The sequence below is a fragment of the Lonchura striata genome, chromosome 2, assembly GCF_050655825.1.
Source record: "Lonchura striata isolate lonStrDom1 chromosome 2, ASM5065582v1, whole genome shotgun sequence".
Lineage (NCBI taxonomy): Eukaryota > Metazoa > Chordata > Aves > Passeriformes > Estrildidae > Lonchura > Lonchura striata.
In genome coordinates this window covers 33,401,685-33,415,086 of record NC_140704.1, presented here as the reverse complement: position 1 = coordinate 33,415,086, position 13,402 = coordinate 33,401,685, and the positions used below count along the sequence as shown (strand labels likewise).

The window sequence follows — 13,402 nt, the reverse complement described above, 5'->3', positions numbered from 1 at the left end:
CTTTTACAGAAACACTAGTGGGATGTATGAGGAAGTTATTTCTGCTACAGAGAAGATATTTAGCAATGTGCTGAACACAGGAGAGGACACCATTTTCGGGTGTTTTTCTCCACCTGCCTCACTGTCTATAATATTTACCATACATAGGTAGGTAGGTAGATAGATAGAGCAGACTTTCAGACCTACTGTACCATTTTTTTATGTTGAAAGTTTTTGTCTTCCCCAAATTCCTATTTCCCTGTGTCCCAATCTTCTCCAATCTTCTTCAACTCTAAAGTTGCAACCACTTCTCAACATACTTTCCTTTGTTGAGCACTAAATGCATCAGTCCTGCAAGTAGAAGAAGAGAAATTATGCCAAGAAGCTTCGAACAAGACACTGCACTCATCTTCCCTTCAACTGCTGTGGCACAGGAGTGACAACCTCAGGCAGCCTGCTTATAACCTGACCTCAGTCTCCTTCCTCTCATCTACTGCTGTATCAGCTTCTTGTTGACTTTCCTTTCATCCAGGTTCCCCAAATGGCCTAATTTCCAAATAACCTTTTGCAACCCTTTCCTTTGTACAGAATGAAAACAGTCTTCAAAGTAAAATACTTCTTTCAAACTTTTATAGTACCCAAGTATTGTGACTAAAAGTTGCTATTGGATATGCTGTCAGTTAGCTGTGGCTTACCTTGCAAATCATTCCAGACCACAAGATTTACATTGGAAAACTTCTGTACACTTTTAACTTGCAATTAACTAGTCACTGAGTTTCAACAAGGAGGAGGTTAAAACCCTTCAGACTATACCTACCAAAGCAATGAGACCTGCTGTATATGCCTTAGCGGGCAGTGTCTAAGCAGTAAAGAACTGAGCCAAGAGGAAAAATGATGTGCAGAACAGCAGAGCACCTCAGCAAAATGCAGCCCTCACACACAGCCACTGTCAGTTTTGATTTGAAACACTAGGATTTCAACAGAAGACTCGGTGTTCCTTCCCCCCCCCCCCTTATTTACAGAAAAAATGACAATACCAAGTTTAGACTGAAGCAAGATATACAGTAAGCAACTAGAAATGAAAAATAAAAATGTACAGCCTTTCTCAAGATTTAGGGTTACTTCTCCATTCATCTCTTGAATCCAGGAAGTGTTCATTCCCATTACAGATTTTACTGCTCTGAAACAGTGGCATTGCACATATAGACTTGTTCCTTCTCTTGACCTTTAAGTCTTCTCCAGAATACAAGATCCACTGGGATAATAGCATTGCTCTAATCAAAGCAGATCTAACCACCCAGGAAAAGTGACAATCCACTGCCAGAAAAGGTGCCTATGCTTTTGCATCCCTAGAATAAAGGTCAGTATTCACATACAGGCTATGTTATGATCCAAGCAGAGTTAGGTGGCAGAATAGTCACTCCTCTGCAAGATTGCTGTTATATGCTCAGTCCATCCTGCATTCACTGGTCACAAACAATCAGGAGATTACAGCAATACTGGATAATAACTGCCTTTTTAGTCTCTCTGTATTCCACTCCCTCCCCATTTTGCTATAATGAGCATAATAAAACTGAGCATACTCTCACTGAAACAATGCACTGTACACCTGGGGGAGGTGACGCTGACCTCTCCTTCCCACAGACTACTTGAAGACTAACTTAATAATCTGTCACAAAAATGTATTGCAGTCCAGCTGTATAATGTGAGAGATTCAGTACAAAAACAGCCAAGGTTTCAGGGACTTTTTACTTTTGTCAGCTGCAATCCTGTACAAGGTGTCTTCCTCCCCTGCCAGTGCTGCTTGGTTTTTCCAGAACTGCTGATCTATCTAGCTATTACGTCACACTACATATATTTTCAGTTTTGGCTTTTTGTTGTTTGTTTGTTTGTTTGTTTGGGTTTTTTTTGTTTGGTTTTTTTTTTTGTTTGTTTGTTTTGTGGGTTTGTTTTTGTTTTTGTTTCTTGGTTGTGTTGTTGTTTTTCTTTTTTAATTCAGTGGCACAATACCTGATTCATATAACAATGTACTCAAGAATATGTGTCCTGTAGCACTTCAGAGCAACAATTCTCTCAAAACCAAAATTTGCTGCTGACAGTTAAAAGTGTCCAGGCTTAGGCAAGGAGGCCTCTTGCACTGGAAACAGTATATACTCAAGAGAAAGGTACTGGAAGATGTGGCATATCCATTTACTCCTTCTCTCTGGAAACTGCTAAAATCAGAGGCAAACCATTTTCTGCTCAAACTGCTAAAGCTATAGCTTTGATATGGACCCCAGCAGTCACACTGGCCTAAACACCCTTGTGAACATTCAGAATCATCAAATCTGCCCCAAAAGTAGCCATAACTACTTAACAAGCAGGAATTGCATAGCAGCTTCTCTGGCTGGATGTGATTTTTAATTCCTGGCTAAACCAGCCAGTTTAAGCATGGCACTGGTGGTATTTTGCTACCCTGTCCTCAAGGCCAGGAGCAGACCAAGTAGATAGGGTCATACATAAATGACAAAATGGCCATAGTGACACCCAAAACTGGATTGCACCTACTCCCTCATGCTTACAGATCTGTGCAAAGAACATGAGTGTTGACAGGAGACTACAAGGACAGCACTAAGGTCACATAGACACAAGCATGGAAAAACAAAATGTTCCATTTGGATCTGCCTCAAAAGGAAAAACAACCCATAAAGGCAGCTGAAGTAAACACAACAAATCTTTCTATTTTAATTTTTCAGCTTCTTTTTTTCTTCCCCTTTTCTCTTTTCTTTTGTTGGATATATTTCTGCATAACGTAATGTATTCCTCAGAGAAAAGGATAAGGCAGAAGCCTTCCTATATAGAATTTGACCAGAAAAAATGTGCCTTTCTCAGAAATCTCTTAACATTTTCCTACTAGGAAAATAGGAAATCTGACATGGAAATATCTATTTTTAATATGATGGAAAAATCTACCACAAAAGGAGGAATAAAAACAACCTCACAATGGTTGATTGCTGCATTTTAATTCAAATGTCTGTGCTCAGGACTATATCAGGTGATGAGCTTGTGCTCCTATTACACATGTGATTAGTCAATAACCCCTGAAGAGTAATTTTCCACAAAGCTTCCAAGAAAAATAGCATATCCCATCAGGTTGCCTGTTAGTAAAAGGATCAGCCACAAAAGACATAGAACTTTTCATGCTGTGGGTATTGGCATCTTCACTCCACACATGCTGTGTAGTAAGGCTGGTAAGAGACTAAGAGCTGAGACAAAATAATTTGTTGAAACTTTTAATGTTCATTGGACTGAGCAGAAGAGATCATGCAAGTGGGATTCTTGTGATCCATGCAGCTGGGTAATCAGAGTTCAGACCCAGATCCAACCATTAGCCCTATGAAATACCTAAAACTGATAAAAAGAAGACTCCATCCAATATCTTCTCACCTTTCTCAGTGTCTGAGCCCTTTATGCACAGTCACTTACTCTGAATAAATATCTGATTCTTCTATCAGACTTTAACAGAAGGAACTGGCACTGCATCATTCCAGAATATTCTGTATCCTGGCAACTAGAAATATGAAGAATACAGCCAATCTTCCCTGATCCATAAGAATCTTAATGAAATTCAATCCATGACCTGAATCCTTTTTTATTAAAGCTTAGATACCACTTACCTGTTTTTCATGTTTTGGTGTCATCTTCACTGGTTTGTAGCAAAAAAAAACAACCTGAAAAAAAAAAAACAAACCAGAATAGACATCAGGTTGGTATTTTGGTATTTAGTTATTTAAAGGTCATTATCACTTTTGCTGATAATTAGTAGACAGTGGAAAAAGCCAGGCTTAGTGCCATATATGGCAGAAAACATGTTTGCATGTCTGCATCTCAGAATTTATTCATTTTAGAAATAATGCCTTTTTAGAAGCATTGGGCTTGTCCCCTTCTCTATATATTGGTCATACTTGACAGTCCACTTCATCTCTGGAAGCCAGTGCTTTTCTTCTCTGCTCTGAGAGCCATCTCAGGGCTCATCCTTGCACCCACCTCCCAATAGCTCTGCTCAGCCAGCATTCCCAGTGCACAAATACAGCCAAGGCAGCGCTGCCTGTGCCTCACTCCCAGGTGCCCAAGAACAGGTCTGTGTGACTGCAGCTGAGGTCCAGAGCCTCTAAAATATCTGAGTCAAAAGAATCAAATGCTTGTCTCAACCATCTTCCTCCAACTCAGAGAACTGGAGACACAAACTGCTTGGATCCTTCAGGAGAGCTAAAACTCAGGCTAAATTTCACAGCATCAGTGTTTTCAAACCTCCATGTAGAGGAAGGGTATAATTAGACCAAATCAAAACATCCTGTCATTAACTTACATTTTAAATCTACTCTCTCACTGAAAATCCCAATAAATTTTTAACTGTGTCTTCAGTCCAATAAACTGGACAGTTTGCTCAGGGCAGGTACCCACATGGGAAGAGCAGGACAGCTTTATTTACTTGCCAGCTTATATAGACACCATCTCTGTTTAGTGATACAGAGCTTGAAGCTGCTCTTGTTATTATACAACTACATATTTATGTCAAGCCCAGCTAAGGAGTGCTGCACACCCCACCCCTGCCCAGTCCCTCTTATGAACACTTTCAAATTACAAACCCCACCCATTTTAATAAAACTGGGCACAAAGATAAGCACACATACATTTCTTTGACCTGGAAATTATTCTGGAACAAACGCTTTGTTGTTAAATTTCTATAGGGTCAGTCATACCAAAATAGGATACTCTGTTTCCAAATAAAAATGACCATACATAAAACTTCATCCTTAAGAGTGCCATTGCATAGTTCCCATCTCCATAAAGACAAGGTCATCATTCCACTTGTATAGCTAGAATGGTACTGATAAAGTAGGAATATCAAAAACACACTCAAATATTCTTTTTTTTTTAATTCCCTTTACATATGCTTAGCTAGCATGTATGTTCCAGGTTGAAACTAGAGAAGAGCACTCAAACACTTCTTGCTGCATAGGCTCAGCAGTATCAAGCATCTCTGCAAGGTGGGGGTAAAAATTTGGCTCACTGATGCTAACTGCTGTTAATGCAAAAGTGTATTAGAAACTTTCCTTTTAGGGAGATAATTGGCTGTTTACCTCACAGGAGGGCACCAGCACATATCACAGACCTTTCATGGAATTGCATAATCGGTTATGTAGCCTCCAAGATCTTCAAGTCCAACCTTTGACCAACCAGCACCTTGTCCACTAGACCATGGCCCATGTATAGTTGTTTCCTAAACATCTCCATGGTGACTCCACCACCATCCTGGGTAATCCATTCCAATGCTTAACAAGCCTTTCTGTGAATAAATTCTTCCTGAGGTCCAACCCCCATCTCCCTTGGAGCAGCTTGAGGCCATGTCCTCTTCCCCTGTCACTGGTTGCCTGGAGAACAGGATGATCCCCAGCCAGCTACAGCCTCCTCTCAGGCAGTTGTAGAGGGCAATAAGGCCTCCCCTGAGCCTCCTTTTCTCCAGGCTGGACACCCACAGCTCCCTCAGCTGCCCCTCGTGGGACTCAATCTCCAGCCCCTTCCCCAGCTCCGCTGCCCTTCTTTGGACTGGCTCCAGCACCTCAATGTCTCCTTCACAAGTGAGGGACACAGAACTGGACACAGGACTTGAGGTGCAGCCTCACAAGTGCCAAGTACAGACAAAAAAAACACTGTGTTGGGCTTGGGCTGTTTGAATAAGATTCTTTCTGCTATCTCTCCCCACTGAGCATAGTTGTAAACCTATATATAGTTTGATGTTATTTTCCTCCCCTTTCTGATCAGGTTGAATGTGTTTTTTTTCAAAATGACAATGCAAAATTTTTTTTCCAGTTATGTATCTTTATTCTATCAAATCCTGCAGTGTGTTTCTCTCCTGTCTCTAAGCTGATTTAAGTGAGAAATTATGCAAGCCCAAAATATCTCATTCCTAACACTGTTAGTGAACAAGGCTGAAATAGCACATTTCATTTTGTCATCTGTTTTTCTAATGACCAACTTATGTGTTGGTGCAGGTTAGCAAGAACAGCTTAAATTCCAAACAGCAACCACAATTTTACATATTTAATGGCAAAAAATTAATATTTAAATGCCAAAAAGCTTTGTAAAATATTTAAAATACATCAGTTTTTCATCAAGTAGTTGAGAAAAAAAATTCAATAATGGAAATGCAAGTCCTCCAAAGCTGCCTTTTTTCACTGATTTCAGTGAGATTGCCCAGTCATGCTGCAGCCACTTACAAATATACTGAATGCAATATTCTGTCTGGTAGCAAGATATATATTTGAGGACTTCCGTAACACGTAGAGAAGCCAGTGAAGCAGAACGTACAGTGAAGGTAATGAAACTTCTGCTTAAGAAATTATCTTTTTATCTTGAGAAAAAGCTACCCAAAATACCAGTGATGGAGAAAAGCAGCCATCAGAAGACAAACAGAAGGCTTTTGATCTTTTTACTCTAAACAAAATTTCCTCTGACAGGGAAATGAACAAGTTCTGGGAAACAGAATCAAAAAAGCCAGTGGTCAGGCTGCAGTTTTGATAAAACACTTTCTGTTGAGTCTGGGAACCCCCCCCCCCCCCACCCCTGCCATTGCTTTGAATAAGTTTTTTTTCTGCTTCTGATCCATTATCAGTCTGAAGACTTCTTTTTTCTTTTATTTATTTTCATATACTTACTATATCAACTGCTTCTTGCAGTACATATTTTTTATGGTTCTTAATTGCATAACCAAAAAAACTGCCAGGGAACAGCTCCACAGCTGCTAACAACAACCACTCAAAAGCAAAAAGATTACGTAGGATGAATTGCCATACTTCCTGTGCCTGAAAAAGAACCAGGAAGAAGAGGGAGGAAAAAATGCAAGTACTGCAGTACTTTTCTTAGGGAATACAGATAAAATGCAGTGTTCTTCTTAAGGGTAATAGCTAAATAATATAAAGTATTATATTTTATTTTGTATTTTAGAGACTAGTTTCTATTTTAAAGTCTAAATTAAAACAGATAATCTAACATTACTAGGGATATACCCTTTTATCATGTAGATGGACTGCTCCTAAAAAAGGAAGTGATTTCTCCCCAGTGTTCTCATACTGAAAGATGAAAACTCAAGCAGTAGTGCAGACAAAAACCACATCAACTTGCTCTAAGAACAGCATGAGCAAATGCAAGCCCTCCTTGCTGCCTCACCAGTAGTTGTATTTAGCCACACTGAAATTTTATGATTTCACTCATTACTGGGTGGTACTATCTGCTCTGGGAGTGCTCATGCATTCTGTGTGGTCAGTGTTTCCTCTCAAGGATAAATGCTGGTAGTCAGCTCATCCATCCATCCATCCCTCCATCCATCCATCCATCCATCCATCCATCCATCCATCCATCCATCCACCCACCTTTAGTTATTTCTAATCATATAACTAAATGACCACCTGCAGGATTTAATGGGGAAGGTTGATTTAGTTTTAGACCTTGGGGATGATTGAAAGTACTATCCAGTCACAAGCAAAGTCCTCAGCTGTGCTTTCAAGGTTGTTCCCACCATCAGTTTCATCAAATAAAACTTCCATTGAAGGCTTCAATACGACCGAGAGAGAGAAAAAAATTGAATCTCTAAATGCTTACAAGTCTTTCCTGAATTTTGTGTTTTGCTCACCTTAAGACTCAAACAAAGTCATAATAATTTCCATTTACATCCTGTAGAAAGTTCAGCTTCATCCATACATGGAGTTCAATTGCATGTCAAAGAACATGCCCATGTGCACCTGGCCACACTATGTTCCTGAAAGGCAAGTGATCTGTGTAGATTTGTAAGGAAATACACATGCAGGGGTGATGATGGAAGGGGGAGGAACAGGAAGAAGAAATAAGAGAAGCTCTGGAGAGCAAAAAAACCCCTAAACTTATAAAAACATACCATTCTGTGTTGCCAAATTGATCACATCCTAGGACAGCATGGCATTTACAGCAATTGGGTACATTGCTATCACAGAACTACTGCTCTTGTTGATAGGAAAAATCTTACTCAAATGCTGCTCCTCAAACAGGAGCTTTCAGTCGATCCAGAATAACTCAAACTCAGCAGAAGCTAATGCCTTCTACTTCACCTGTTCCACTTAACACCTGGAATCAACCCAACTGTACTGATCAGACTCATGAGCTCACTTCTGTTTTTCATTGTCCATGAACCAGATGGTGAGGACTGAAACTCCAGACTGGGCAGGTCACAGAGCACGTTTCCTCCTTTCATCTATCCTCATGGTTATTTGCGTCGCTCTCTGCAAATGACTATAAGGATCTGTTGGTCAAAAGTGAAAAGAGTGTGAAAGACATGAGCATTTTCATCCAAACTCTACACAACAGTCAGGGGTCTGTAGCCTGCTTAGTAAAGGCAAGAAAATAATGTACCACTTTAGCAAATCCTTCTCACTTCCCAGGATCAAGGTACCAGTTTCATCAGTGCTGTATCACAGTAGGGGCACAATCACTTCACTGATGAGAAAAAAACAAGCACACTGTCTAAACTGCTTTTAAAAGAACAAGAGCTTTCCAAACGGTTGACAGAATTTATACACCTTCCTTTCCATCATAATGAAATGTAGAAAGGCACTGCCAAATATCATGCCTTTGTGGCTGCACTTGAAATTCCCAGGCACTGTTGCCAAGATGCTTAGTTAACTACTCCTTCCTATGGAATTTCACTCCATTTGGTTTCTAAACACTTTTTTATGGCCACGAGGTATAAGAAAGCATTTCTTCCCAGTCAGTCATTCCCTTGTCCTGCAATCTTCCTGGCTATTAAGATGTGTTTTACCAGAAGAATGAATATGGATCATTAAAAAAGAAAAAAAAGGAAAAAAAAAAAAAAAAAAGAAAATAAATTTTCATTTGTTTCAGAGGAACTTGAAAATCAAAGAGTTAACAAAAAATATTAATTTCCCCCTGCCCTCTAAAATAAATACATCATAAGGATTACAGTGTCAGGTGTGGGTCACAGATTTCCAATTACAGTGGTATTATACCATGCTTTGAATTGCTTCAAGTTAACACCATATTGCTGGACAGCAGCATGACTTACATGCCAAGCCTTTCAGAAACCTCTAAAAGCCTGAAGACAAACAAGGAAGAAGTACTAAGAAATCTGTTGAGTGTAGGAAAGAGCTGTTCAGATGTTTCCCCATTCTCCTCTTTTTGTTGTTGTTGTTGGGTTGGTTTGGTTTCTGGGGGAAAGGGGGTTGTGTTTGTTTTGGGGTTTTTTTGTTTTTCAGGCTCAAATTGCACACATACACACCACCAAAGGATTTCATGGATATTCTGCAATTTCAGTGGGTTTTCAGTTGGTTTTCTCTTAATAGAAATTAGTGGTAAGGCTAACACTGGCATCTTGGGATTTTAGGTAATGACTACAGAACAGTAATTGTGGGTCAAGTCACTGAAAGAACAGTACATGCCAGAGCTGGTCATGGTAATTATTTATTCCTCAGGGCTAATGCTTGCCACTGCTTCTGCAGACAACTCAGAACTTTCCTGCAGCTCCAGCTCCTGTGTTTTCCAGGCAACCTGTCAAGCTGGTCTGCCATATGAGCCTGCCTTTGCTACTCTTTCTAATTCTTACAGTGCATAAGAAGTAGATTAAACTATGCAAAATTATTTTTGTGGCATGCATAATCAGGTTTTGCTGCTAGGATATTTTCAGAAGCCTGACAAAGAGATAAGGCAGTCTTTGAAGGAAGCATTGGCGACCTTCAAGGTAAAGTTTCAGGAAGTGTGCTTTCTCCAGGGAGATTTTGAGATTCCTTGAGCTAGGAGAAATCAATTTCAGAAGAAACAGCAACCTTGGCAAGCTAGCAAATTCAACCATCTTTTCAGCTGTACTCAACATGGAAAACACTGGATCAAGGCTTCTTACTGATGCTTACACAGAACCGGCATAACACTGGCGCTGGAACTACCTCTGAGAAGAGAAAGAAGCAAGTAATTTCCAGACTAAACCACCTGCTGAATAGCACTGTGTACTTTGCAAGCGACAGTTCCGTTCAGTTGCAGAAGTGATGAGTGAGGTCGTACACACTGTGCACTCATAAACCACATACAGATCTTATGAGATACACCAATACAGATGGATAAGCCACCCTCAGGTATTTTTTACATGTGCACATTACAAACAACACATCAGACAGCTGTTACTTTTAGAAACCAACAAGGTGGGGGTTGTAAAGAGAGACTTATGTCTCAGCATTTCAGAACACAGATTAAATTCCTAAGAAAAATATTAAGTGCTGCTTCTGAAGGAAGGTTCAGAGAATGTATATGACATTATTTGAAAAATCATGGTTTTTTCAGGAATTAAGTATTTAATTACATTAAATCAAATTAAGTTACCTTAAAAATAGTGTCTTTCTCAAGGTACCTCTGTAATAATTTTTACTTATCACAGGAGAAGGGCTGAGTAAGCAGAGAAAAAGTCAGCAAATACTATGCGGTCTTATCGCTGCATTTCCTTCTGTGTCTCTCAGATGCAGATGCTGCCATCACCTGACCCTTTCCTTCCTGACTTACCCGCTGGAATACTGAATCTCATGTGCCAAAAATTCCTCATTTCTTGCTTATTTCCAAATCTTTTAATTTACAGTACAATTTTTGTCTGCTGCTTGAATTGCTGTTACTTAGCACTACACGTTTTAGCTTGGCTTTTTTCCTGCTGCGGATTTCCTTATGCTATCAAAGCATCTATTTTTGTGATGTGTTACCTGCTCCAATCCAGGAAGTGTTAGTGTTTGGTCTTGTGCCCAGGGAGGAAAGTAAAGCAAAAGTTATAGTTTTGGCCGCAACCACAGAATTAGAAGTTCCGGTCTCATGACATGGGTCTGGGGAGATGGCTGGGAAAGACCCAGCACAGATATAGTAAAAAATGAAATGAAGAGCTAAGCAGTAACATCCTGAGACAGATTGATCCTAAGTAGTCTGTAACTGCAGCTCAAAACAGTGGGTAAGAGAGGAAATAGTGCAGTCAATACAGTATGCCCACAAAACATTCTGATCAACTCTCTTTAAACTTGTGTCTCTTGTGTCTTTTAAGTTGACCAAGCCGATGACGGATCATTCCAGTCTTTCACTCTATGGCAATTTACTCTTCAGGTTCTCTTCCCCTGAAAAAAGCATCAGATGGCCCATCACTGACACAAGACTTTACTGTTGTCACATCTGTGACAACAGATCATGCAGCTGCATCCACATATTGCACTAGTTTGTGGGCTGACTCTATCAGCCATCAAATTAACCATTAAAGAATGCATTAACAGTGAATTTCACTGGGCAGTTCACTTGTTCAACAGGCTTTGTTACCTTTCTAGATGCTAGACTGTGCCAGTGGTATGAAAACAGTATTTTGTAAGCAAAGAGCTTCTAAATAGTGTTACTTATTACTAAAGCAGGCAATTTTGAGAAAACAGCATTTGGCAGGAGAAACTTTCATGAGACTGACCAGTAAGAAAAGCAAGCTGAGAATCAGTGATTCATCCATATACCTGGATTTTCTACTTCTCATTTATTTTGTGCCTACTGAACATTAAGATTTTTGTTGCATTCACCCCATTGCTGCACCCTGACTTTATAAGATTGGTATCAGCTTTTGGCCAGCTCCCAGCACAAGAGGCTCACCTGTGATGTGGCAAACTTCTTTATGAATTTGTAAGAGAACAGCAGGAGGCATAGCAAATGCACAAAAATGGGAGGGAGAGAAGAAAAGCAGCACTTGGGTTTGACTGCTCTGCCATCCCAGCCAAGCCAAAGAAGTTGCTGGTCAGCCTAGAACAAACTCTTCAAGATAAAGTGATGAAAGAAGTAAACACAGAGAACAGTGCTTGCAGGACAAGTAAGGCTCACAGCTTGCTTTCGAACCCAGGTGATATTTTTCTAACAATGAATTCAAGTATACCACTAAGTAGTCTGAACAATAACTTCTGCCTTCAGTAGGAGAAAGATTTAACACTCACAGAGCAGGTGCTGCTGAAATGAGCAGAATGCACAGATCTGTATGGCAAACCTATGGGAAAAGAGTGGATCGAGAGGAAACTGGTTTGTGTTAAATAACGCTTATTCCAAGTTCATTTATTAGTCACTGTCTTTAAACATAGATATACACTAAAGTTTTGGAAGCCCCATACTATTTTCTGCTTGTAAGCACTTCAGAGGCAAATACTATGAGAAAATGCATACAAAGTCACCAGTTAAAATAATTTATAGTCATAAACAATGTCCCAGAAGTCCTTTTGTTTTGCAACACTTGCAAAGGTTCAGTTCCATTCTCTTTGGTAGGAAAATACCTGTTAGGTTTAATTTACTTCAGGCCAAAAAAAGCACAACCCAGTCTTAAAACAGAACAAGTATCAATTCATACAACGTCACCTTTAACTAAACCAGCTGAAACCTACATATGAGTGAGCATATTAGAAGTACTACTTGGTGGTCCTACAGTTAAAACCACACCAAATGTCCATCACATGGCTGGTGGGATCTGATAACCATCAAGAGATCCTCTCCAGCCCTATTGGTTTGTAGAAACACAGTGATGTTGCAGGGACAGTGGCTTTCTGGCCTGGGGTAAGCACAGATCTCAGAACAAAACTGCAATCAGGGCAACTCAATGAAACCAAGGGCCCAGACCAAGCAGGAGCAGAAGGTGCCAGCTACCACACACCCCCTGCAGCTGGCAGCTCATGGAGGAAAGCTCTACTGTAGGTATCCAGCTTACTGCCTGTAACTTTTCTGCAGAACTGACACAATTAGGTCACTCTGTGCTACCAGAGATGTACATAACCATTACTGAGGATGCATTTCCCCTTTATAGGTGAGTTTCAAATCCTGCACCACATTATGTACAGCAGGTGTTTTACGTACTCAGAAAGCACTCTGTAAAGACAGTACTGTCCTTGACAGGGTCTGCATTATTGTCCTAGCAGGAGAACAGGAAGGATAAAGGTTAGAGGTTTTAGTCATCTAGACTAAAAACAATACAACTTTTGCAATTATTAAAGCTAGTTATTAACTGACCACTGAAATCCAGAATTTCATCTACATTAAAGAGAGAATAAAGCTATTCAAGGCTGGAAAGTTATCAAGCTTAGCCAAGCCTACAGAGAAAAGGCAGCAATCCTTAGAATTAAAATTTGCTAGAAATCCAGTGAAAGGGCAATCATATACATGAACCCACGTGATTTTTCCATAGTGCTAACAAACTTCTATTTCAGATGGTTTAGGACAAGTCAGTTACCCCAGCTGGAATGACAGAAGCTCTAGTGATCCTCAGGTGGTCAAAATAATTCTGGAGTATCAATGAGTGTTTACACAGTGTTGTTCAGACGCTGTAAGTCCCAAAGCCTCATTTTTTCAAACAAACCTATTACTC

The 13,402-nt window shown here is 40.0% G+C and overlaps 1 protein-coding gene across 8 annotated transcripts in view; it reads right to left on the bottom strand.

Annotated features, from left to right (window-relative positions):
• SNX10 (sorting nexin 10) overlaps positions 1–13,402 on the bottom strand; it is a 35,260-nt gene that overhangs the window by 15,793 nt on the left and 6,065 nt on the right. Inside the window, exons 2-5 of one of the 8 annotated variants that reach the window (XM_021538200.4) lie at positions 8,161–8,293; positions 7,652–7,777; positions 6,678–6,824; positions 3,636–3,689 (exon numbers count right to left, since the gene is read on the bottom strand). In XM_021538200.4, the coding sequence (XP_021393875.1) occupies positions 3,636–3,659 (24 nt within the window). In that variant the 5' untranslated portion in view covers positions 3,660–3,689; positions 6,678–6,824; positions 7,652–7,777; positions 8,161–8,293. Of the gene's footprint in view, positions 1–191; positions 331–3,635; positions 3,690–6,677; positions 6,863–7,651; positions 7,778–8,160; positions 8,302–13,402 lie in introns of those variants that run through there. The other 7 variants (XM_085568146.1, XM_085568166.1, XM_085568162.1 and 4 more) reach the window with 7 other exon arrangements.